The sequence below is a fragment of the Pectinophora gossypiella genome, chromosome 14 (assembly GCF_024362695.1).
Source record: "Pectinophora gossypiella chromosome 14, ilPecGoss1.1, whole genome shotgun sequence".
In the NCBI taxonomy this organism is placed as follows: Eukaryota; Metazoa; Arthropoda; class Insecta; order Lepidoptera; family Gelechiidae; genus Pectinophora; species Pectinophora gossypiella.
Window position 1 is genome coordinate 14,793,067 of NC_065417.1, and position 26,723 is coordinate 14,819,789.

The following is a 26,723-nucleotide window of genomic DNA, read 5'->3' on the forward strand; positions in this document are numbered from 1 at the left end:
TAAAATAAATCTTTAGATAATAATAATGTAATAAATATTATTTTTTAAGATTCCTGTGGAGTTGACGACTTGCATTATACAGTATAAAGAAATAACTTTATAAAGAAGCTTGTTCTAATTATAATTTAAATCTGTCTAGACTATACTAAATAATAAAGTATAACTCTGGAACTCTGTGGGAAGCTTATAATAACATTATTTTAGTGATATTTATTGTTCTTTATTATTAAAATACCTAAACGTCATAAGAAATTGCTTCTATGCTAGACTGGAAGCTTTTTATTTTCTTAACGTGACTTTCTTGTAGATTTGCCGCAAATGGCATTAACTACTTGGCCGGACAAATGAGGAACGCTGAGGGCTCTCACCCGGTACAAAATTTAAGACAACAGGTCTGTGGGTGCCTAGTTAGGTGCGAACCTCGGCTCTTTTATATAGAACGTGCATTTTTTTGTAATTTTGTAACTGTCCTGTTTTTAGCTTATTGTGTCCCACTGCTGGCCAAAAGTTTCCCCACTGTTTTTTATCCTTTATGTCTTCAGCAATCAACATGGCAGGGTTAGACAAAAAATAGAACACCTACCTAACTCAATTAGAATTTTCGAATTCATAAATAACAAAAGACTATGATATAATTATCCCTGTTTGAATTCGATATTCGAATTTGAATTCGATATTCGAACTAGATACTTACTTAACAAAAATCTGTACTTGCACCCGTAAATAATAACAACCGAACTTACCAAAAATACAGTCGTGGAAAAGAGTGCGCTCTCGTTCGTTGCTCCCATTTCGACCTGTCTATTCTGCAGACGTCTTAATAAATCTGCGCCATCTTTGGTTATAATGACATGATTTTTTCGGCGACTGTCCGAAGGTGTAATCTCAATTAGGCCGATTTCCTCGTTAAAATCGCCCTGTGTAAACTGGATCTTTTTGACGGTACTGTTGGGTGCAAAAGTGGAATTTAGATTGGGGATATTTTTATTGAATACATTTATGTAGAATTTAATTTAATTTTATTTTTTATACCACAACATGCACGAACCCGTTCAACTTAAGATGCGCTGAAGCTTTTAGGTATTTTATGGTGCCTTGCCGCTCTGCGTGCAACAATAGCGGCCAAGAGCCGTATCTATCAAACTGCCAATTCTTGGAAAGTACCTTACATACATAGGTAGTAGGTAAGTTATTAGACCCGATTACTCTAGCCATAGAGGCAGCCAATCAGCTCGCGACACCAAACACTTCAGGACCCCGATACCGACCCCGCCGGTGTGGTCGACGATTTCCCTCATTCAGCGCTTATCGTTATCGACTCACTAGAGTCGATTAATTCTTTCAAATATTTTTCCTCTCAGACGACGCCCTGAGCCGAGGTTCGCGCCCAACTGGGCACCCTCAGGCTGTTGTCTTAAACGTTGTACCGGGTGAGAACCTTTAGCGCTCCCCATTTGTCCGGCCAAGTAATTAATGCCATCTGCGACAAATCTACAATAAGTCACGTAAAAAAAAAGGTAGGTTATTAGTAGGTATTAATCTTAAGAGCAGTTTTCAGTAACACAGTTCGAACGACCATTATAGACGGCGATACGGCTCACCATTCACGTTGGTCTAACAGAAAGCTCGGTGAGATGTGGTTACTTAGTTCATCTTCCAATGTGATATACTTCTGACGACTCCAAATGCGATATAGTCTTGGGTTTATGGTATGCTATAGGTAACATATTGGCATATGATCCATCATGTTAGGGAAAATATACCCCCAAGATACTCATACCAAGTTTCAATAACCCCATTCACTTCTCTTCCCAACAGTACGCCACTCAATAATGTAAAGCTCCCATTATTCCACTAACGAGCAACATTTCTTCGCGGCGTAAACGGCCCACTATATCGGGAATGACTCGCGCCGGCCGTTTCAAAAAAATAATGATTTGTTGTTACTCACTGCTGCACGAGTGACGAAAATCTTGTTAAGGGTTCGCAATTATGATACTGTGACTGTAGGGTGCTAAGTATTTAATCAGTTTGTTTTTAATTTAAACTCGCTTCTGTGTTGTATAATTATAGAATGTATAAACTCATAATCACAATGTACCTATGCGTATGCATAATCTCAGATAATATTGATCACTAACATAAGTCGAGTGACGAAAATCTAGTCAAGTGATCCTAATTGTGATACTGTGTGACTGTTCAGTGCAAAGTTTTTTTTTTTATTTTATTTAATTTTTATGTTTTTAATAAGTTTTTTTTTGTGATTTCACTTCTGCAATGAAAAAGGAAGACGCTAAGGGGTCTCACTCAGTATGCATTCAGTAAAAAAAATTAAGACAACAGTCCTGAGGATATCCAGGGGGATTACAAACCTTACCCTCCTCATTTGGCAGTCGGGTAAAAAGGCCACATAGAAGCAATATTATCTAAAAAGTCATATTGCAATTTGATATTTGCGCATATAAAAGCAAGTACGCAATGTCAAAAATGTCAAATAGCAATATTGCTTTTTTAAATAAATTGGCCTTTTGCACCCCCAGTTTTTATTATACTGTGACTCGTGCAATGTGATTAATTAGAAGTTAAGGTTATGTTTATTTTTCTTCTGGATTGGGAGTAAAAAAAAAATACAAAACACATTCAGCTGCTTATCAGTTTTAGTATGTATGTGTAAGCTTAGATAATATGTGTAGGTGTGATATTGAAATTAGTCTCATCTTTATTTAAGATAATCAGATCTATGACACAGTATAATCGATTCAGTAGTTCACAGTAGGCTCACTGAATTTAATTTGTATAGTAATGAATAATCGTAAATCAACAAATGGATATGAATATAGATCAGAGTACAAATGATGTGTATGGAAGTAAATATTTAGTGGCAGAACGCGGTGGCTAACATAATTATGATTTGAATAAATTAGACTGTTTTCTAAGTAATGTGTCTTAGCAGGAAAATAACTTAAGTGAAATGCATTATACTGATGTATAATGCTCTTTATTTAATTATGTATAATGCGTTTATTCCTGCTCTTTGTCTTCTTTATGTATAATGCGTTTATTCCTGCTCTAATAAAATTAGACCAAAATTCTTCCGCATCGTAAGTCCTGTCAGAATGTTCTGTTTTATTTGGATTTATAATAACTCTAACAAAACAGATAGGTATGTCCATTTCTGAAATTTTTGATGAAGTCATCAAAAGAATTCCACACGTAACTGTATGGCATGTGAAATTATCAAATCGACAAAACAAAAATTGCCTTTTTTTTCTGTGATAGTGTAATATTATAAAACTAATAATTGTGACAGCGCTTACGATTTTTTAGCTAAATTTAGATTTTTGACAGTAATTAATTTATTTTTATTTTATTTTACTAAAAAAAATCTTTTATTTGTATAATAAAATTTAAAAAACTTACGTACTTACTTACGTTTTTACTTAGTCTTTTCGATCTTTAGGTTGAAACATATAAATAAAAACTACAAAATGTATAAAGGCACTCACATTTATTATTTTTTTCTCAAAAATATATTAAGATTTATTTTATAAACGTAAAAAATGTAAACACATAGATATAAAACTTATCGTATCACAATGGACAACAACTTCTATCTATTGATAACTTAGTCAGTACTGCAGGCCTATTCTTTTTTCAAATTAAGTTTATTTTTTCTTTTTTTTTTCACAGATTGAAAGGTATAAAAAAGGTTTTTAGAAATAGGCCAACTTATTGTACACTTAATTAATTGTATTTGTAAAGTTACGTAGGTATATTTTTGTTTATCAATGGCACCTTTGGGCCCTATCTCACTAGAACACCATAGCCACCAGTGGGAAATTATTTTCAGCAACAAATTGGTAGCGAAACTAGGTAAGACATCCTTATACAACTGCATACATTTTGTTTCAAGCGCCACTATAGTGGCCAAGTGGGATAGGGTCCTAACTATCCAAGAAATGTTTGAACAATTGTAAAAAATGAGCATAAAATTACACTACCTATTACTGGAAAGAGCATTAACATGGAATGCTTTAAAAGTATAAAAATCTCTAACAAACGAAACAAAATAACACACAAGCACATTAAAAGTACACTAAAATATAAATTATAATTACAAAAAAAAACTACTCTTATTTAAGTAAGTACTTAAGAAAGGAATGACTCAATACAAAACTGGCCTAATACTAAAAAATAAATACTTATATAAATTTTGTTACAAAATGAACTTATTAACAATAGTATTTATACACGAATTTCCTAATTTGTACAAATTTTGAGCTTCGTTCAACTGGCCTTTGATCCCATACAAATAAAAACTAAAATGGTAAAACAATTCACTGGCATAATTCCATACAACTGGCACGTAGAATCATACAAATATTTTCATAATTATGTATATACATTTCAGGAAAAAATTTCAATCACATTTTATTTTTCCTATTTTAATTTTCTATAGCAGTTTGCTATGTCCCAATTTTGTAATCATATTATGTAGGTTGACATGTGTTTTAATAAAGAACACAAACAGATTATACACGTCCCACTGTTGGGCACAGGCTGCCCCTTATGAATCACAGGGGGCTTGGAGTTTTATGCTCCACCACGCTCCTCCACAGTGGGCTGGCTGTTTAATCATTTCGATTAATAAAAATCATAAATATGGTGTTTTTTTTTAAATAATGCTCCATACCCACAAAAGAGCACCGCGATAGAGTATGTTCCATATCTGTTTACATGTTTGGTCGAAGAAGAGATGAAAAATATAATACATAAGGAAAATGTATTTGATGGTACATTATTCAATCTTCTTCGTTTTTATACGTATATAAATATGCATTGATGCTACCATACATAATTACATTATTTTATGTTTCAATTAGTTTTTTGTCATTTGACATAAAATATTTATTACCTATGGCAAAAGTTTTACACCTGGGACATTGCTTTCGCGAATTATCTTAATACTAAAAGCATTTTACTAACTACAATACAAAAAAGTAAAAAAAAAAATACTAATGGTAGCAAGACTCAGGTAATAAAGAAGAAGGAATGTACTTAAATACTGTATGGCAGAGTATAACGTAGAAGTTTAAACCTTATTTACATATAAATAAAGAACATGGCTGCTGTGACTCACGGTGTATTTTCAAGGCAATGGTCCTGTGTAGAAAGATCTTATTTGAGTTTAGAATAATAATCAATGAAAGTTGCTTTTAGAAAAAGTGGCACAGGAACTATTGATTCACTTAGCGGTGAATACAAACGTATTGCGATTTATGGCAGAGTTCATGCAAAAGCGATATTACGGGTAGTGACGTGTGACGCAACTCGCAACATTACCCCTTGCGTAACGCCCGCGTCATAGCGAGGCCTAGCCTAAGTAAATCAATAGTCTACGTCCTGCGGCAAAAGCTAAATGGTTAAAATTATTAGGGTCCTACCTCATTAGGACACCATGATGGCGCCTCCTCGGTCGCGCCACCACCAAACTGTATGCAGTTGACATCAGGTGAGATTTTGTTTATACAACTGCATACATTTGTTGGTGGCGCAACCGGGTTCGCGCCACCTTGATGACCTAGGGCCCTAATTCTTCATCGGGGAGTATTTGTGTCCCCATAAATCTCGATTGATTATATTTTAGTTTTTGTGCGAAACTTAAGGCAGTATTTGTGTAACACTTTAGAAGCGTTTTCATACGAATTCGTCTCTTCATCGCACCAACACAATAAGATCATGCAGGAACCAAATATTCCAAGTGGATGCTAAGGAAATGCATATCTGCTGGGTGCGACTTGGTCGTAACTGGCCAATATTGGTAAGATGAATACTCGTAATCGTCAATTCGTACAAAAACGTATCTAAAGTACGGCCAGCCTAATATTTTAACTTGCTAAACAAATTCAAGCCCTCTACACAGGTCCTAAGAAACATCTTCATCCAGTCATAGGCACTTCTTCTGTTCTTTTCGGCACAAGAGATAAGTCTAAAGGATTCTTCATCATATCCTTATGGTCTTCACTAAGATCGATGCTTAGTTCTGGTTCTGAATCACTCACTTCTTCGTTTTTCGGACTTCTGAACAGCATGGCAGTCGATTTGATTGACAGGTCTATTGGCTGGTCTTGTTCCACCGCCACTCCACCGACTGCTGGAGAATGGAGAAGTAAATCTCCACCATTGCGGTTTTGCCAGTTGATCCCAGGAGGGACCGGTCTTAAGTTTGGTATTGGCGTTAAAAACGAACCACCTCTTGGTGAGAAACTTGGTGGCGCTGATACTGTGAACGGAGAAGGTGGTAAAGTCGAAGGTTTTCGTTTTTTGACGTCCTTATTTTGATTCCTAATTGCTTGTAATCTTACATCCTTTTCACTGCAAGGTGACGATGCTGGTCTGAAGATGCTAAGACCGCTGGTACTTCTCGAGCTATTGTCGTCTTCGGGATCAGCTGATGATGCCCCAGAATCTGATGGCGATACACTCTGTCGTGTTACGTCATCGGTGAATTGAGTCTTTTCTGAAGATTTATAATATTCAGCCAATGCGGCTGCTGGCAGGAGGTTAGCAGGAAGGAAGGATGGGCTGATCGAGGAATTGAATGACGGTGGTGATTTGCTGCTTTGTAGCTGTTGCATGTGTTGTTGTTGCTGTTCTTGGAGTAAGCAATGGATCTTAAACCAGTTGGACCGCCGTCCGTACCGCGAGCCAGATTTTGACATGCCGACGAGCAGGCATTTCCGCAGACGACACGCCTTACACGCAGTCCTATTCTTTTTGTTTATGACACACTCCCCGTTATTCTTGCATTCTGATATCGAGGACAGGTTGTTGTACGTACGCCCGAAGAACGACTGAAACAAAAGAAAATTACCACATTAATAAATGGAAATTTTAAAAGGGAGAAAAAACGGCACCAATTTCGGAACGCGCCTGCATTAATTTAGTGTAAAATATCGACAGACTTCCGTCGCCGGCGCATAAGAAATAGCAATTTATACGCGATACAGTTAAACTGAATCGTCCGGGGTCCATTCAATTCGCTCCGTTCCATGCTCGGAATTAAAAATTACATTTTTCAAAAAGTCATCATAAAGAGCATTGAGCGCGTATTAAAATCTGGGTCAACGCGAATAAGGTTGTATCTCACACTTAATATTGCAGAAGTGGTTTCGGTGCGGGTCCTGTTGCGCCTCTTGACATAAGTAATGGGGGTCTTTCGCGGAGTTTTTAAATAAATTTGGAAGTTACCCCGCTGCGAGCGGGCCCAGGTCTCTTCTTACTCAATTAAACTCGTACACAAGCGTAAAATATGTGATTGTGCTACAGTTTCCCTTGCCCACTTTCAGCAGTAAATAACGCACCGTCCCATTATTTGGGATTATAACAATATTTTCGATCGCAATTTGCATTTAAAGTCAAATAATTTCTTTGCTTTCTTTGTGGGTAGTTATTTTGAAATTTTCAATTTGAAGATGGTAATGAGGCAATCTAAGCAGCCATATCTAAAGTCGTTTTGTGACAGAATGTTCTTTGCTTCGCCGCGTTTTATACTTAATTTAAAACACTTTAAATATTGCTACCAAAAGCTATTTACGAAAACTGCCATTTTACCTCCCACATACATAATGAACTGTTCGGTGACGGGTGATCATAATTAAATAAGTTGTCACCAAATGCTGGATGCCTAGATCCGAATCTTCAAGCTATTTTGTACGGACCTAGGAGAATTTAAAGAATAACAATTTAAAATTGTGTGGTAATACGATTTATCCTGCGCTACGTCTTGTCTTTGTCGCTCATCAGATAGCCACGCGACAACGGACGCACGCGACAGCTCGCCGCGCTTGTTTTAAATTATGAATACGTGGTGGAATTGATGCTGGTTGCTCGTCATTATATAGCAAACAGCGATCTGTTCTTTTTCTTCTTCTTGTCGTTTCGATTTTTTCAGCCTAGTATTCCGCCACTCAGACAGCATCCTCGGTGGCATTCGTCCGATCTGTTTATCTATCGCGATCGATAGGTATATACTTTTTAAACGAATCCGCAAGTAAACCAATTAGTAATGGACTATTACATCTATAGCAGCTGAATGCGTTCTATATTTGCTTCGATCCTGACACTCTTTTGCTTCCTCCACATTCATCAATCGTTTCATACATGCACGTCAATTCAGAGTAGATCGTAGTAAACCTTTTCTAAGGACATCTCCAATCCATCTCAAATTCTATGTTTCTAAGCAACCTATTATGCATCTGTTGACCAATTAAATAAACGCTATCTTACCAAGGTCAATTCCATAAGCCCCTCAGCAGATAACCTTCAAATCTCGAGCCAAAACGGCTTAATAAGCCGCGCTCCAAATAACAATGGGCTTGAGTAAAACGCACGCAATTTCGCCGGCTTATATGAGTCACTAGATGAGAAATTTGAGATAAACGCTTCCTTATGGGCGCGGATTCTAGTAACAGATACCCTTTAATTGTGAAGCGCGTTGTACGTGACTTGGTTTACTTTTGTTACGCGAGATCTAATGCTCGACAGTGCGCAGTGGTCAGCTACTAACCACATTAAAGTTTTTGAATTCCAGAAAGAATAGGCTATTTTCCTACTAGTCAAATGAGTTACTTTTTACTAAATATCAAAACACGAAATACTATGGAGTTTGTATGAAAAAGCACACTGTGACGTCATAGAAAAACGTGTTAAAATATCGTACTTATTATTACGTTTTCTTGATAAAAAATCATAAATAAGTTAAATATAAAAAAGGAAATGTTTTTTGTTAGATTTAGATGTCTTTATTTTGGTATTAGGATTTCATAATTTATCTTGAACCTAGTACACAACCCAATTGTATAAATGGATTTTAGCTAGAATTTATTACAAAATTAAAGATTTTATTGATTTTTGATAACTTCTAACATGAACATGATATAACCATAAATATTGTGACATGTAACTATTGGCCTTTGATAGACTGGAATGGAAAATGCTACACCGACAAGAGCGTGGCTCTTAAATTGATGATGATGAACTATTTAGGCACTTTTTTATTATTTATTTTCTTTGCATTGTGTTTTGATTATTTTAATTTTTACAAATTTCTTTTTATGACTTGTTAGTACACTAACACATTTGCATGCCTATATTTTGTGCGTAAATTATTTGATTTGATTGATTTGCTTAAAACTTTTGCTATACCAAAGATTTTTTTCTTCATTTTTATTCATAAAAATGAATACCGTTCAGGGTTTCGTCAGTAGTCTGTTTATATTAGATGATGGTGTATGAAGTTGTATGAGCGTGTTGACGCGCCTTGTCAATCCCATACAATTGTATCACTGTCAATTGTCATAATCGTTTGCAACTTGGCTAACCATACACCGTTGTTGCATGCATGAAAATGTATGCTTTTGTATAAACTCTATTTAACCTGGTAACAACTGCTTACATTTTGATGGTGTCATGACACCATTGTGGCGTGAGATACGGATACGACAGGATACGACCCTTCAGGTAAGTATTTGTTTATTTTAGGCCATGATGTAATGGCTGTTTGTCCTCTTGTAAAGGGTAGTTGTAAACAGTAGCTACGCATAAAAAAATACCCCCAAAATTAAATATAATAAAGTAGATTATATTAGCGACTCGAGTAAAGTTTTACCCACAGAATAAAATGTCGAAACTATGTTATAATATCTAAGAAATCGGATAAGTATTTGACATAATATGACTTTTCAACTAATATTTTTAAAGTATTATATTGCATGTTTAAAAAGATTACGAAATTAAACTTGTATTCCGCAAATTTCGAAATCACGGAAAGACCTAATAACTAACAATTCACATAGGTGACCACGAGTTCTGAGAAAGCGGAGACTATTCCCAAACAAAACCGCGTCGACTCACTCCTCGAGTGTAAACCACAGTCATTGCCAATACTTGACTTGATGTCTTGTCTCATTCAATTCAATTGTGGTCACCATCACGACATGTTGAAACTCATTTCCACAGAGCACGGAAGAAATATTAGTCTCCTCAACTACAAAAGCCAGCAGACAAACATAACCCATGTTCGTTTTTCTTAAGTGAAGGACTAGATAGTAACCTATCATCAACATTCGGTCCATAATTTATATCGTGTAACTGAAATACTAAGTACCAAATTGTCTTTGTAACGCCTTATGACTTTTTTCATTTCGATTTTGGTTACAAGTGCGGCTTAATTTTATAGGTTGTATCTATTTTGATAGTTTATGCTAACTTATCCAAAAGTAGCATTGCTATCTTATTCTTATCCGATAGATTATAAACTACCAAAGCGAAACTACGACCGAACAGTTAATAAACTGGTAGTGAAATAAGCTCTAAAGGAAATATGACAGGTTTTGCCGCCTCTTGTAGCTGCCGAGCGCGATTTGATTCTGCGCTCTGTGCTCTTATCCGTACATTTTATTGTTGACATCGCTCTCTACATCAGTTTAAAAGAACATAATAATACTAAAGAACAACTTTTACAAAATTGTACTGGCATTTAGTAATAAATTTGTCAAAACAGTAATAATATTTAAAATTATTTTAATTTATCTCGAGATGTATGGTTGTGGGTGGTTTTACGTCAGAACGTTATGTTCAATATGGTCAAGGCATGTATTATGTTCGAATAAAGACACGTGACGTAATTCACGGCCGTCGTTATCGGGGTAGGCAGTGCCAAGAGCTAGAAGGATGATGAATGAAGGGAAAGTTAAATTGCAAAAATCTGACTCGGACGGGACTTGAACCCGCAGTCTTGTCAAGCCAGGATGACCTTGTTAAATATTACACCACCGGGTCGTCATCCTGGCCATGCGAAATTTCTCGATTTATATTGCCATCTATCTGAAATATTTATCTTTGTGAGTTACCCTGATCACGGAGAGTGCTATATAAAAAAGTTGAACGAATTCTATTCATCATCAATTTAAGAGCCATGCTCTTGTCGGTGTAGCATTTTCCATTCCAGTCTATCAAAGGCCACTTCCTTGACTTCCCTAAAAGACACTACGTTAACCTTTTCTTTAATCTGTTCCATGTAAGCTCTTCTTGGTCTTCCCCTTCCTCTCTTTCCTTCTAGCTTTACATCTATGATGTTTTTAATAAATTCGTCGTGTCTTATTAGGTGTCCAATCATCTTGCCTCAATCTAATTATATTAAGAGACCCAAAATCCCATCGAAAATATAAACTTATTATATTCTTGCTCTTCGTATCATTAGTGTAATTGACCATAAACGCAAAGTGCTACTTTAAGGCAAATTAGAGGTAACCAAGTATGCAGATTCCATCGGTTTGTTACTACTTACCCTAGTTCATGTGTTGCATACTAAATGTTCGCGTATTCACAACTTTTATACTTATTAAGGTGCTCCCTCACCGCAAGTATTCGCATGTAATGTAACTTGAAAGATCCGAGCATTACATCATGGAGAAAGGAGAAGTTCCACTAAAGCGGCACACTATGATGGCCATTTTGACATTATCCCGCTCAGTTTCGCGAAATCTTAATTAATTACTACATTAAACTAGCATATATTTTCTTATTATGTAGTTAATTGTGTACATCAACTTTGGTATCATTTTTAAATATATTGACGGGCAAAATTAATTGCTGTACTCTATTATGTCAAAAATGGTTATCATTGCGCGTTTAAGATGTAAACTCAGTATAACAGTCAACGTAATGCTCAAAATCAAACCGTAAATGATACATTACACGTGAATATTCCTAGTGAGGGTGCACCTTTAGGAACTTGTATGACGCAAATAATTTTATAATGCCGTTTGAACATTATTGGAATGTTCAATATTTATTTTACGATTTGCCTATTACATTTCGTAAAGTAAGAATTTTCAGATGGGAATTAGATATTAAAAATAATTTCTTTCAACCATAGAACTCTTTTCATATTTGCGAATTTTTGCATTACATAGTTCTATATTACTTTTGCAGATTTTTTACAAATCGTACGCGTTGTTAAATTTTCTGTTTTGTATGGAATTATGATTACTACTACAGCAGAGACCAGGGGAATTAAAAAGGCCACAGCGAAGCAATTCATCTAAAAAAGCAATATTGCAATTTGTCATTTGCGCATATGAAAGTAAGTGCGCAATGCACACAAATGTCAAATAGCAATATTGCTTTTATTGGATGAATCGCATTAAGGTAATATTCGAATTTTTCAAAATAAAACAAAAATCACCTGAGCTACCTGTTCAGTAATGAGGGTTATTATTTCATACAAAACTGAAAATGCTGACAACGCGTAGTCTGTATCTACTTTTATCATTACGTACTTAACTTTTCATGTAGGTACTTACAAATTCAAAAATTTTCAAAAGACAAAGAAAAATCATTTTCCGCTTTTCTTTTTAACATAGCATCAGCCTTAAATGAAAGCTTACCAAAAATATTATAACAATATAAAATGCGGTTTATTATACGTTGACCGTGGGAACGACTCGCCCACTACAAGTAAGGAATCAAATTCTTTAAACGTTTGTCATTTAGTTAAAGGTGCTCAGCCAACGAGACGCATGTTGCGACAGCATCTTTGCAGCATATCACAACCTAAGCTTAGAACTCTATTCTCAGTTGGGATTTTTTCATGGTTGGCGCAATTTCATGACGCCCTTCCGCCCGCATATGCTTCTCCAGGTTTCCATTATAAACGTCACTCCATATGCTGTAGCCTTACATGATCGCCCGATCAGACTTAAAAAAATGTATTTCTTTATTCAAAGTATAATTATTACAAAGCATTAAATGTATAGTCTGTTCTAATTCTACCCTACAATCCTATATTTTCCGTTACTTCGAAATGTGGTTTGGCTGGGAAAACCAAGGAGCGCCATAGAAACTATTCAAAGACATTTTCTCTTCTATCGTGTGGGTTACAGAATGGATGACCAACCTCATCAACCCTTGGCTTATTATTGAGCCAAGGCCCCTGACGTGACTCAAGTAACGACTACGTTCTTACACCAGTAAGTAACCGGGATCAACTCATCAAAATAACATCGACAAAAAAACAAAAACTAAGACAAAATACATCGTTACTATAACATTGTTTCTACAGGTGTTAAGCAGATCTGCGTACTTGAAGGACGCAGGAGTATTATACGATCCTGACGACTCGATAACTCTCTAATGCCCTAATGTGGCCAATCAAGCCAAAACAGCAAAAAGATTCAGGTCTCCGATATACCAATTCCATTCGTTGGTTAGGCTTGTGCTTCTACAGTTATCACTCCACTTCGCGCCGCTTCTTTGCGGTATTATCTTTTCAGAGAATGTCCTGACTCAAAATTAGCGCACGCTTACCGTGGCCTAGGCGTTTATCTATTTTCTGAGTGAAAAATAATAATTTATTATTCAGTGACAGCTCTTAAGTGTATCCCATTTTGCCGGCAGGGTAGTGTAGTGAGACAAGTCACGTTTAAAACACCGTGCATCTGAATGTGTGAGCAGCCTTAAACCAATTTTACTAAAACAATAGCATATTCATAGTCAATAGCAACCAAATATTTGATCGGTACATAAAAATATTAAAGTAGCGACCTTTATGATTTAATTCTGATTTTTATGACAAGTTTTAGAGGAACGGGTTTCATAATGGATTATACAATATTGAGGCAGAAACTGCATAATATAATTGAATATATTTTTCCCTTGAGAAATCTTTAGGATAGTAAAACTAATGAAATTAATATTCCTTGTTTTTAATTGTGTGAACTTTCTTTTATACATGTCATATTTTATTAATTGTCAGGAAAAATCCCGATTTCTTTTAATTATTTTAAATTCACTTAAAGACTACAATTTTTTGCTATGTTTTGTTATAGGTTTTATTAACAAAAATCCCATCCAAATGTGATTTTTCAAAAAGGAGCTTATGTAGTTATATATACCTAAAGTGTCGTAGTATTTTAACTCGTATGTGTTCGTTATAGTAAACTTTGTGATTAAAGTTGAGTATTTGTTCTTTCAAAATACCTAATTATAGAATCACTCTTTAAGTAATGTATATATGACCTTCGCGGACATATAGCTTGATCTATGCTACTTGAGATCGATTGTTGTTAGCAAAATATACAGTTACAAATGTCAATTTTGTAACCACATATAAATAACATCATAATCATAATAGCTTCCACCTACTCTAATGTTTACCTTACCGTAGCAGCTTACTATAATCCAAAATATTTATATTATTGCGACTCAGATTAGACGCAATAGGCCTCCAAATATATTATTAATTCTTGTCACTAACTTGGCGTAAGTCATTAATTCTATGGTTAAGTATATAAATCTTTTTATGGACCATGGCGATTTGTAGGTGACAGTTTCGCTAATAAGACAAATCATCATTATTATATAAAATAGACAGAGATTGGCTACGTTTTGAAAACCCAATCATAGTTTCTGACATGACATTCGACGGCCTTGGCCAAGTTGCTAATGATTTCAAAAACCAACGTAGGAATTGTGTCCTTTCTATCACGATGAACAAACGAGCGACTGATATAAACTTAAGAAGCATGTGCCCGCATGCCATGCACCGCATGCTTCGCTTCATAGTCAGCATGTGCTACGCACGTATATCGCATAGGAAGGCATACGGCGTGGGGCGTGCGAAGCACATGTCACGCGATTTGTGTATCCGTCGTAAGGATTAAAGGGAGTGTGTTTATGTATATTAATTATCAGGTTATTACTAGGTAAAGACCTATAAGCTAAGAGATTAAACAAACATGATCATAAATCTAAGTTGCAATTAGGGGCTAATGAATACGTACTTAATCATATTTTATGATAGCAATGCAAAAAGGGCAGCCACATGTTGTAATATTCTTATTTGGTATTCTGCTCAATTACCATAAATATCATAAATAAATTATGATTTCAATTTTTATTCGCTCCTAACTTAACAATGTAAAAAGAATATCGAGTTAGCAAAATTAAGAAATCGCGCCAATATCTTCTCTGGTTCCCGCCAAGAAAACTGTCTACCCCAAGCCTTAAAAAAAAGAAATGTCAGTCGACCCACCGCCATCGCGCGCGTTTCTTTGCAAAACATTTAATAACGTGAAAATCTTTAAAAACGTGGAATAGCTTCGTCTAAAACTTAAAATTGCATTAAAAGGAGTTGAAAGACAACATATACGGAAGAAATCCTGTAAGTACAGCTTTCTTTCGTCGGTATTTTGTTTCGGCATTTCTATTTTAACTAAATCTTTGTTCTCCAACATCCATCCATGTTTCTTAAAATGTCAGTGCCTAATATTTGTACTTCCATGTTATATTTATATGAGTACCTTTGTTCTTAATACGTCGTAACTGGTATTTGTAAAAATCTATTTTTAAATGTTAAAAAAAGAAAAACAAAGCCATTATCTTAATACTTTTTTTTCTCGACCTTTTCAGGCATACCGTGACCACAGCCGCTGCAACGCTGCCGAAACTTTGAGATAAATGTATTAACAAGGTAATTGCTTTTAACCTTATATAACATTTAATCACGTATCGAACCGATAAAAATAGTTGCACTATAATATAAAGTGCGCGAATTCATAAAAAATACTATTACACGCTTTAACTAGTATCTACTGAAGGTATACGGCTGTGTCTACCTCGATAAAAATTATATATTATTTTCACTTGTTTTATTTTTAAGTTTTGTAAAATTTAAGTTTTTTTTTATATTAGTGGCAAATTAAATTATTTATGTTACAAACAATAAAAATATCCTTTATTTCGTAATAAAATAAAAATATATGCAAAAATGCCACTTCATTTTTAAACATAACACAAAATTCTAATCGCGATCGCATTAAAAGTGTATTATGAATATGTATGTATGGATTTTATGGACCCCCGCGGCTTTGTTATAATGTAAGACTGCCACTATGTCATAATATTATTTATTGATGGCCCTATTAGCGGGTCAGAGGTGACATAAAGGTCACGAGATGTCGACAAGATAAGCCGTTTTGTTTTCACATTTTTACGATTTTGTTACCTATATTACCATAGGCCTGTTCGGAGAGCGCGTGACTTACGTAGTAGTGTCACAGGTTTGCTCGCGCCCAACTGGGCACCCTCAGGCCTGTTGTCTTAAACGTTGTACCGGGTGAGAGCCTTCAGCGCTCCCCATTTGTCCGGCCAAGTAGTTAATGCCATCTGCGGCAAATCTACAATAAGTCACGTCAAAAAAAAAAAAAGTCACAGGTTTGAATCCCGGTTCGGGCTCTTAACCACTGACTTATGAGTTTGAGTTCATGTTTGGATCATAGATAATTATAGAATAGAACAGAATAGAATAGAATAACTTTATTCCCAAAACAGTGCAGTACAATAGTAGAGAAGATAAAGATAAGTATACAAATCAAAAATACACTGCCAGGGAAAAGGGACTGACTCAGCATGTTGTTGCGAAGGATAGTAGAAATACCACTCTTAGCAACACTGATATTCTGCCAGTACCTAATAATAATATTATTATAGTCATCATCACCTCATCAAGGTTGATGAGGTTGGTAATTCACTCCACAACCCACACGATAGAAGAGAATATACGTATAATAATAATTATAATGCCGTGCCGTGCTTCGGAAGGCACGTTAAGCCGCTGGTCTCGGTTACTACTTACTTATGTAAGTTAGTAGTCGTTACATAAGCCATGTCAGGGTCCTTTGGCGGCTCAATAGTAACCCTGACACCAGGGTTGATGGGGTTGGTAATCCATCTCACAACCAAGAGAGATAATATAATGTTAATTGAGGGTGGAAAGGGATTCGCTTCGCAACACCTTGTTTTTTAAATAGACCATTTTAACCACAGTACCTTTGACGTAAAGCGGGTTGAGTGAAATAAGGAAAGTCGTAAAAATCACATAGCTGCAGTGTAACCACAACATTGCTCAAGTGATGTTTCACAACAATACATCTTTGACCACTGTGGGTCATATTAAGTGAATCTTTTTTGTGAGAAAGTGGACAAGGTTGGTTAGATGACCCTATTTTATAGGATTTTGTCGCCAAGTTTGAAGGCAAGCTTTTTAAGTAAGGTTTGGTATAATTATCAATTGTATATAATTTGTTTTTATTTTAAGTTTTGTTAAATTATTTTACTTTTATTTAATTTTATTTTTATTCTTTATTTTGTTTTATTAGTCTATTTCTTATACGTTGTTTAAAGTTTATGCGGTTATTATCATAATTAAAACACATAAAAACCGGGTTCTTACCGCGTTTTAATCAGGGATATGATATTTCAACACTGTTGCTAGTGCCATGATCACGGAATTGGTATCAGATGTAGGTAGGGTACCTATACCTATTTATTAGTTTAAAAGAAGATGAAGTAAGTAATGTTTCAAGTCACAAAGCAGACCAATCGTTTCAGACTTTTCTATTTCTCTCTCTCTCTTTATTTAAGAGCTGCGCTCTTGTCGGTGGAGTAATCGCCATTCCTCTCTTCTTCCCGCCAAAACCTTCACCTCCTAATACGACACAACCTGCACATTATCTTTAATTTGTTTCATAAATGTTCTCCTAGGTGTACACCTTCCTACACCTATTTATTAGTTTAAAAATAAAAGTAAGGACCTACATGTAAAGTTGAAATTAGCCAGTGTTTCTTTGAAGAAACTTTTTTCATGGATCGTGCGCACGGCTAAAGATAAATCATGACTTATGACTATATCTACCCCTGTCTACCTCGACTATCCATCACAGTACCTAAAACAGAAAGTGAAAACAAAACACTAGTCATACAACGAAAAATAGCGTCGCAAAAGTCATCATAGAATTCCGAGCATTAATTTCGATAAATTATAGTAATTCCGCGCGACCTATGAACCTGTTATCGCTTGTAATACTTCACTGCGATACTTGTCGACTATTTAGAACGTACAGACAGACAATGCACGTTCAATATAATGACGGTACAGTGGCGAGTGCCATGGTCGTTTGCGTTCTCACGCCGATGCGACTATTTGTGCTTAAGGCTGGAGATTTGGGTATAAGAAGAGCGATTTGCGGGGAATAGTTTGCACTATAATCTACTACTGGCTCCGGCTATTTTTTTTATTTTACTTTTTACGAATTTTTTTTTTTTTTCATAAAATAGACTCGTGTCTGACCACAGTTTCACCTGATGGCAACTGACGATGTGGTCTACGGTGGATCACGCTTACCTAGCAAATGCCTATAATAACGAATGTCATAATATGCGGGAGTATCCGTATACGTTAGTCCCGGTTGCTAATCACTGATGAAAGTAAGTAGTCGTTACGTGAGTCATGTTAAGGGCCTCAAGAGGCTAAATAATAACCCTGACACCAGCGTTGATGAGGTTGGTAATCCAGCTCATGACCCACACGAGAAAAGAATAAAGACCAGTCCAATGGCATAGACTGTACATACCTCACCACAAGTTTTCTTATCACGAAGGTTAGGGATTCCTACTGTAAATTGAGAGAGAGAGAGAGAAAGAATTAAAAGAATACAATAAGCTAATATAATGTTCTAACCAGACTAGGGATCACAAAGAGAATTTTGTGATGTTCCCACCGGAAATCGAACCCGAGACCTCTAGATCCTAGCGACCGATGCTCTAATCACAAGACCACAGAGACCGTTAAAGCAGCAACGCTATTTCGTAAAAAATACTATTTCAAAATTGCTCTCCGCTCTGTTCATCACCCAGCCCGCTCCACAGCTAAGATGAAAATCGTCGATCGCCGCGGGCGCTGCGTGCGAGTAGTAGCGGCCAGTCCATCATTCCGCTTACGCTGATCACTATGACCCATATTCCAGCTAGGTTTTATACTACGTTCGTTCTCAGCGCTATTTGTCTAGGTTATCTAGACAGGATTCAATTGTCGGTTATTTGAGATGGATGCTCAATTGTTTTGGTCCGATTGAAATGTGAAGGATGTGAAGGTGGAGCTTTAAAGGACAGAAGGGAATAAGCTTCTTGGGAAACTACAAAGAGTTTTTTCTTTTTTTTTTATCCATGATATGAAAGTCATCACTTTGATATTAAATTATCCATAATATTAAAGTGGTCAAGTGTAGAATATGCTTATCTGGAACTCTCCCTTAAAGAGGCCCAGATTGTACTTAAAGGGATGCAAATTCGCAAGCAGAACATTCCAGACCATTCCAGAACATTAGAACGTTTTTATTATTCGCTACATGAAAAAACTAATGTTAAACTTTTTAATTCAATTACATTTCAGCTATAATGTACATCGCGGCAAATTGAAAAAGTCTAATCTAATCTAGCGTATAAGATCCCACTGCTGGAGGAAGCCTCCCCTTCCTCTTTACATTTTTCCTGTGCGCACTTCCGGCCAGACCCTCCGGTAAGCGTCCAATTCGTCACGCCATCTCTTTCGAGGTCTACCACGACGCCTGTACCCGTCATGAGGCACCCAATGCGTGACGATCCGTGCCCACCGCTAAGGGTGCATGCGACAAACATGTCCGGCCCAATCCCATTCAAAAATTATCCAAGTTCAAAAAACCACTTCCCAACGAGACACATCCCTACACTTTGTGACCCGAAGCATCAGTAAAAAAAAAAACAATAAATTCTTCACAGCCTTTTATGTAAGTGTATCACAGTATTCAGTTACCAACGACAAAACCAATTTTAAGCGAGTTACATGACCCCAGTTGCGCAAACGCATCGCCCCTGATGTATGGATTGTGATTTTTGAACGCGATTACTTTAAAATTATTACGTTGCCTTACATAATGTATGTACAAATAACTACACTCAAGTGTCAAGTGTACTTGACTATAAATTTTGCAAGGCAGTGTAATAGATGCTTTAGTTTGTCGTTATACTGCCCGGCAGTGTGTGTGATAAAGTAAATTTTGTAGACAGGAAGGGAGTCTAGACGCGGTTTTAGATGTTAGTGATCCTTCATAGCGATATCCTGTTTTCACAGGATCTGATTACCTAACTTGAAGATTTGTCAGGACCGGTTTTTTACAGAAGCGACTGGCTGGCTGACCTCTCAACTCGCGAAGGGAAAACCAGCCCAATACAGGTCACATACCTCCGAAACGCATTTCTCGGGAATATCGGTTTCATCGCGACGTTTTCCTTCACCGCTGAGCACTTGATAATCATTTATGATCCAAACACGAATTCGACAACAAATTCGAAAATCATTCGTAAACTACAACTTCACAGTGAGAGTCGAGCGTTTTCCCAACTGGGCTCTGGGTTAGACACACAGGTAAATACATAATAAACTCACTTAGTAATACCTAATGGGATAGGGAGAACCACAATTAATCAAAGACAAGTCGCAGCCACTGTTAATACGAAGTCCTAAGATGGATATGATGAACCTTATGGTGATAAGGACAAGGGCCTATCGCCAATAATCATAAAATATGGTTCATGATATGCATCTTAATACCCATAGTCACGCATTCACATTTTCCGACCGCAAAACGCCTTCCAATTGCGACCTTATCATCAACATCATTACAGCCCATAAAAGATATAACGATTTGTATCGTACACTAATTAAAACTTAAAGATGATTTTAAAATATTTAATTACTAATAATATGCAAATTTGATATAATTTAATATGCAAATGTATTATCGTGTTTGACCGTTGAACTTTCTTTACAAATGAGTTTAAAATATTGTGTAACTAATTGTAAACCACTGACCTACTAAGAAGGTCTATAAATTGGCTTACATACGTAAATCCACTTCTTTTTCCCATCGGACTAAGAAGACTATGAAATTCCATTTGCTTTAATCCTGACACACGTCTTTTGCTTCGGGATTCTCTTAAAATGCATAAATGGTTTTGTCATAATTTTAATTATCATAATCCTTATCGCATAACGTTTTTAAGCATAATAGTACTTTCCCATAATAACATCTAAGAATACTGGTTTGTTAGGTAAGTATAACTTATTTTTGGACTAATAATTGTTGGTATAAATTTGATTCGCATAGAAATAGGTATCCATAATTCTTTTTTAGAATAATAGTGTTTTGTCATAATTTTTACAAGGCATAACAGTAGGTTAGGTTTACCTTACACATGTTTATCTTACACACGAAAAGTATGCTGAATGATGACCAACAGCATGAAATAGAGTCAAAAAGTATAAAAAGTCACAATCATGAACCATAATGCAGCCAAGGAAAAAGTAAGTTTCGGAAATGTTCAAAGTTGTGCCAAAACTTTTCTTATTCGGAGTATAGTTTTTATGCTTATATATCATTATTGTCTTAATTATTATGCTTATAGTAGTTATGAGTTTCAAAATTATGCTTAAAAAGTTATGACAAATTAATACTATGCGTAAATAATAATAGGACAAGTAACATTATGCCATGGTAAATTATTACATAAAAATTTATGCGTAAAAATAGAGAACCTTTTGCTTCCTCTACATTCGTCGATCGTTTCATACACACGCCGCCGGTTCAGAGTAGATCGTACTAAATCTTTTCCAAAAACATTTCCAATTTTGTCAATCCGTAATCCGTCCGTAATGTGAGTTCTTTTAGGTCTTCCTCTAAACTAAATTAGCACCTTTAAATATGACAAGGTTTGAAAGTTACGAATAAAAATGCCTAAAATAAAGTTACTTATTAGAATTGTCTTAGATGTAGTTCTTCTATTGTGTCTGTTATGGGGTAGAATACCAACTTCATCAACCCTGGATATCAGGGTTGTTGTTGAGCCGCCAAAGTCATCTGAGATGGTTAAGACTACGTACTTACATCACTAAGTAGTAACCAGGACCTACAGTTTAACGTGTTTTCCGAAGTACAGATGATTTTACTTTCACACAATCGGATGTTCAGTCTGCAATGTCCTAATTTTTTATCCCCACCGGCATACCTTACGCGTTAGGCGACACACGGTAATATTGAGATATTTGTAGTGTCCGGGGTGTGACCCGACGCACCTTGCGCATTCTGCGAAATCATCCCACACAAAGGCGAATACTTTCACCACGATAACAAGTCGAATACCAAAGGACACGATACGCCATCAAAACAGCTTAGAAGAGCAAAAATACGACATCCGTGTGAAAGATGGCCTGAGATAATCAAATGTGGATCCAAATCATACACAATTTGCATAGGTCACCGGGTCGCGAGCGTAGGCGCACCGTGTGGGTGTTACGGAAGAATTTCTACTAAAACGATACAGATTTACATACATACCTACACAACATAACAAGCTCACGACTATATCCCAATTAATTGATAGTCAGAGGTACATTCATCGCAAGAAGAACTAATTACCCACACCTCATAATGGTGCTAATTCCTACAGACGCCATCTAATTTTATTTTAAGTTATTTCAACCAGTCGTTCGTTTGTTCATCGTGATATAAAGGACACAATTCTTTTGTTGGTTTTTGAAATCATTAGCAATTTAGCCAAGGCCCCTGATCGATTGTCATGTCAGAAACTATGATTGGGTTTTCAAAACGTAGCCAATCTCTGTCTATTTTTAATAATAATGATGATTTGTCTTATTAGCGATACTGTCACCTTAATAATCCTACAAATCGCCATGGGCCATAAAAGGATTTATATAACCATACAAAACAACAACCACCAATTAATGACTTACGCCAAGTTAGTGTTTTATTTTAAGTTATACCTGTCATTTTCTTATCCGTTGGAAAAGAAAGGGACGGGTAATCGACAGGCATAAAATGTATGGAATACACGTCAATTTTAAGCTGAAATCTAAAAGAATCGTCTAAAAATTTTACATCAGCCAATAACCCGACAGAGTTAAGTAGACAGCACGTCAAACGGAAAAAAATACCAGCGATCTCGCCTATTTTATTTGCTCGGGCCTATTTAATTAAATTGTTGACAATCGTCCGTCCCTTTCCTTTTCGGCGGATAAGAAAATGACGGGTATAACTTAAAATAAAATTAGGAAGTGTCTGCAGGAATCGGGGCCAATATTGAGTTATATTATTATTTGTATGTCGTTTCCATATCTCGGTGGGTATACTATGGTGTCCTGGATTTTTGGAAGGCGTGCGTAGGGCCAAAGCCAACACTAACTTAATCTAAATGTGGTGTGACACCAACCGGCAATTATTCCTGTATGCAATGCACCCAAAAACAACCACCGGTTCGTGTAGGACTATTGCATATTTATAATATCCATTACTTAACGCTTGATTGTATGGATAATAACCGTTTATGCTAAAACTATAAAGTTACATACTACATACGTCGACATACGTCAGGAGTGCAATATAAATAAATTTAGTAAATCTTTATTTAAACATATTATGCAAAAGATCTCTTAGCTTTAAGTTAACTGTAAGTATTTTAAAACATAATAACATTAAGCGAACTCCACTCCCACAGACAAACCGAGGAATTGGTTTTGTGGGGTTTTTATTGTACCCATATTTTCTGTATTTCTCATGAAAAATAAACATTTTACTTACTTACTTACAAGAATTGAGTTTTCTTTGAATACTTAATCAGAGCATTTTCCTTATATTAGCATTTATTTCTAAGAAAATGAAATCATAGGGAACTAGTTTATGACCAATTTATGACCATAATGATACATTGTTGCCTATTCTAGCACACACAAGATCTTAAACTAGTGATGTCCTTCGCTTACAGTAAGTGTATGAAAGAGATAGAGCTAATTATAGACCACTGGCTATACAGGCGTGATGCTATGTTTTGTTTGTTTTTTTCTTCTGGCTTCCGCGGCTAGCGATATGTTTTGTTTTGTTTAATTTTAATCTTTCAAATATTTATAATTCACAAACGGAAGTAGAAACACGAAGCTCATTTCGACTCTGTCATAAATTAAGTCTGAATTTACATTGACACGTGTGCATCATATAATTCAAACTAGGAATTTGATTGATTTGAAAGCCTTAATTAGATTTGGCTTAGACATAACTGGCCGTTGTAAACAAAGCTATAAACATTTACGGCTCGATGTAATTTTGAAAAGGTGTAAGAAGAGTGTGATGAATTCCAAATCAAATTCGACAGTCATTGGTTTAGGCCTGTGCTGGATTCGAACCTGCAACGTCAAAGTGAGAGTCAAGTTCTACCAACTGGCCCACCACGGCTCTAATGAAAGAAAAACATAATATTATTACTTAAAATAAAAAGAACGTTGACATTATTTAAAAAAATGTTTATGTTTACCGAAAAACTTAATCAGAAACCTTCACAGGCCTTATGAGAAGTCATAAAATATATTTTTTTGGCAGGTCTTCGTATAAATCTCAATTATCCCAAGTTTACGTGCGTGTGTGATCGCGTAGTGACCATCACGGTTAACGCGGTTTACATCATGTAAATTATTGTTCCACTGTTCGCGATAAGCGAGTGATAAGGTAGCGTCAAGTTATGTGATGAGAAACCCGTGACAGTGACAGATGGTGAATTACCACAGATTAGAAAATCAGAAAGTACCTAAATATATTATTATTATTACTTACATACATAAACACCATCCTATTGCCCACCTGGGCAAGCAGAGACTATGGAATTCCGTTTGCTTCGATCCTGACAATCAATCAGTTCATACGCGCACGCCCGTTCTGAGTAGATCGTACTGAACATTTTCTAAAGACATCTCCAGTTTGGTCAATGTACATCCTTCTAGGTCTTCCTCTGCCAGCCCTACTACCAACCTTCGCTTTATATACTGCTTCCGCAATCCTATTATCCTTCATTCGCTCTACGTGTCCAAACCAAATTAAAACTCTCTTCTCAACTTTTGTCTATTATGTAACGCCTTTAATTAAAACGGAATCACCACGGTTTTTCTATAAAAATGTAGTCCATTCCTATCGCTACATCGCTATCATTAAAACAGATGATTTAGGGAAAATAAACAGCCATAAACGATGACTGCGCGCGAGCATCGGATATGACAATCTGCGTGGGTGGGGATGGTAGCATGCGCTATTGAAGAAGTTAGTTATATAAATTTATATTTGATCGTCTCTACTAGATTTGGATTGAATGAAAACCATGAAAATGCTGTCAGTTGAATCCAGGTGTATAAAATCATCATGGGCATTTTGTAAAAGTCAAACCTGTCCTCAGATAACATTAAAAATACTTAGCCGGAGTCCTTTTCAGCATAAGAACAGTAATGTTATTTGATTAAAGACAATAAATACAGTTTGACTAAAAAAACACATTAAATCAATTCATCCTAAAAGCAAAATTACACTTTGACATTTGCACATATAAAAGTTAATGAGCAATGTCGACAAATATCAAACAGCAATATTCAATGAAGTGTTTTAACCCTTTGATCGGAATATCAGGAATATCCCATCAAAATAGAATTAATTTACACTCTTTAAATTAATTATTTGACTTTATGCTTACACTGTACAGACACAACAAAATGATAGAAATAGGTTATAACTATTCGTATTGACGCATCTAACATAACATCATCCAAACATCAAGAATTTGTCGCATGTCGCAAACGCAGCCGACATCAAATTTCTGTTAATTAATTCCGCTCCTTCATGCTTCTCGCTTTTATATTTATTCACTTTTTTATCTCTCTCCGGCACGGGTCGATAAAATACCAGTTACGTTGATGTTTAAAACAAAAGCTTAAGCGATCTGCTTATTGCATAACTTCTAGACTAGAAGTATAGAAGAATAAAGAATCCCTTCAGCGACTTAAGTATATATTGGTCGCGCAACCAACAAGACACCTGGAGCCTTAGCCTAGTTGCAAACCATTATGACAATTGACAGTGACAGTGAGTGATAAAAATGGATGGGATTGACAGGTGAATTGTCTATCCCATACATTTTTATCACTGAAGTAGCATTTATACAACTGCATAATTTTTTAAAGTGGCGCGATGTGGTAGCTGTGTTGTGGGTAAGAAATGGCCCTTAGGGGTTGTTTTCTCTACGATGATGGACTATTAAACTTTAACGATGGGGTGGAAATCTGTCACTAATTGTTTCTCATATCCATCTTAGGTATACCAATTCAGTTTGTCTTGATATAATACTTAGAAGTTATGTTATAAGTCTAATCTGTCATAAGCATCTTTTCTGTATTTTCTTTTTAAAATGTATATCCCGATGTATCACGTAATGTTAAAGACTTGATGTTGCCCCCATCACTTTTTTTTTATCTTTAATCTCTACTTAGTGCTTGCCCACGTTCTAATAATATATAAGTACCGAAACCACGTTTAAAATTCAACTCTTTTTCCAGTGCATCGGCTTGGACTGTGGTGGCTTGGTAAGTCAGTCAATCATTTTTTTTACAATATATTAATTAATTGTATTTTACAACATTACAATTGTAAAATACAATTACGTCCATTTCAGTGTTTATTACCTCAGCACAGTGAAATTTTAAAATATTTCTGATCAAATTTACTCACACACTCAGCAATGTACATTGAATTACCATGGTATTTTACGATTTTTATATTTATTAAATGTAATATTGTTATCTGTAAAATAGTGGCTATCTACCCTAAAGGGAAATCGCGGGTCATTCCCAACACAAGTATCTGTTTACAGAAATAAATTCATTATTATTTTATTTTATTAAATAGGGTACAGAAACTTGCACAACCGCTGTCGCTTGTGTCTCAAACAGTGGCGTTTAG

The 26,723-nt window shown here is 35.8% G+C and overlaps 3 protein-coding genes across 6 annotated transcripts in view; 1 reads left to right on the forward strand and 2 right to left on the reverse strand.

Moving 5' to 3' along the window:
* LOC126372787 (uncharacterized) overlaps window positions 1-26,723 on the reverse strand; it is a 469,025-nt gene that overhangs the window by 296,756 nt on the left and 145,546 nt on the right. The window lies entirely within an intron of this gene.
* Window positions 1-26,723, forward strand: part of LOC126372779 (knirps-related protein-like) — a 707,336-nt gene that overhangs the window by 174,722 nt on the left and 505,891 nt on the right. For both annotated transcript variants that reach the window (XM_050018664.1, XM_050018665.1), the window contains 2 exons: window positions 15,475-15,535; window positions 26,321-26,347. The gene's annotated coding sequence lies outside the window, so the exon portion shown is untranslated. The remainder of the gene's footprint in view (window positions 1-15,474; window positions 15,536-26,320; window positions 26,348-26,723) is intronic.
* Window positions 3,508-26,723, reverse strand: part of LOC126372790 (protein embryonic gonad-like) — a 135,040-nt gene continuing 111,824 nt past the window's right edge. The window contains exon 3 of the mRNA XM_050018688.1: window positions 3,508-6,854. Coding sequence (XP_049874645.1) covers window positions 5,940-6,854 — 915 coding nt within the window. The 3' untranslated portion in view covers window positions 3,508-5,939. The remainder of the gene's footprint in view (window positions 6,855-26,723) is intronic.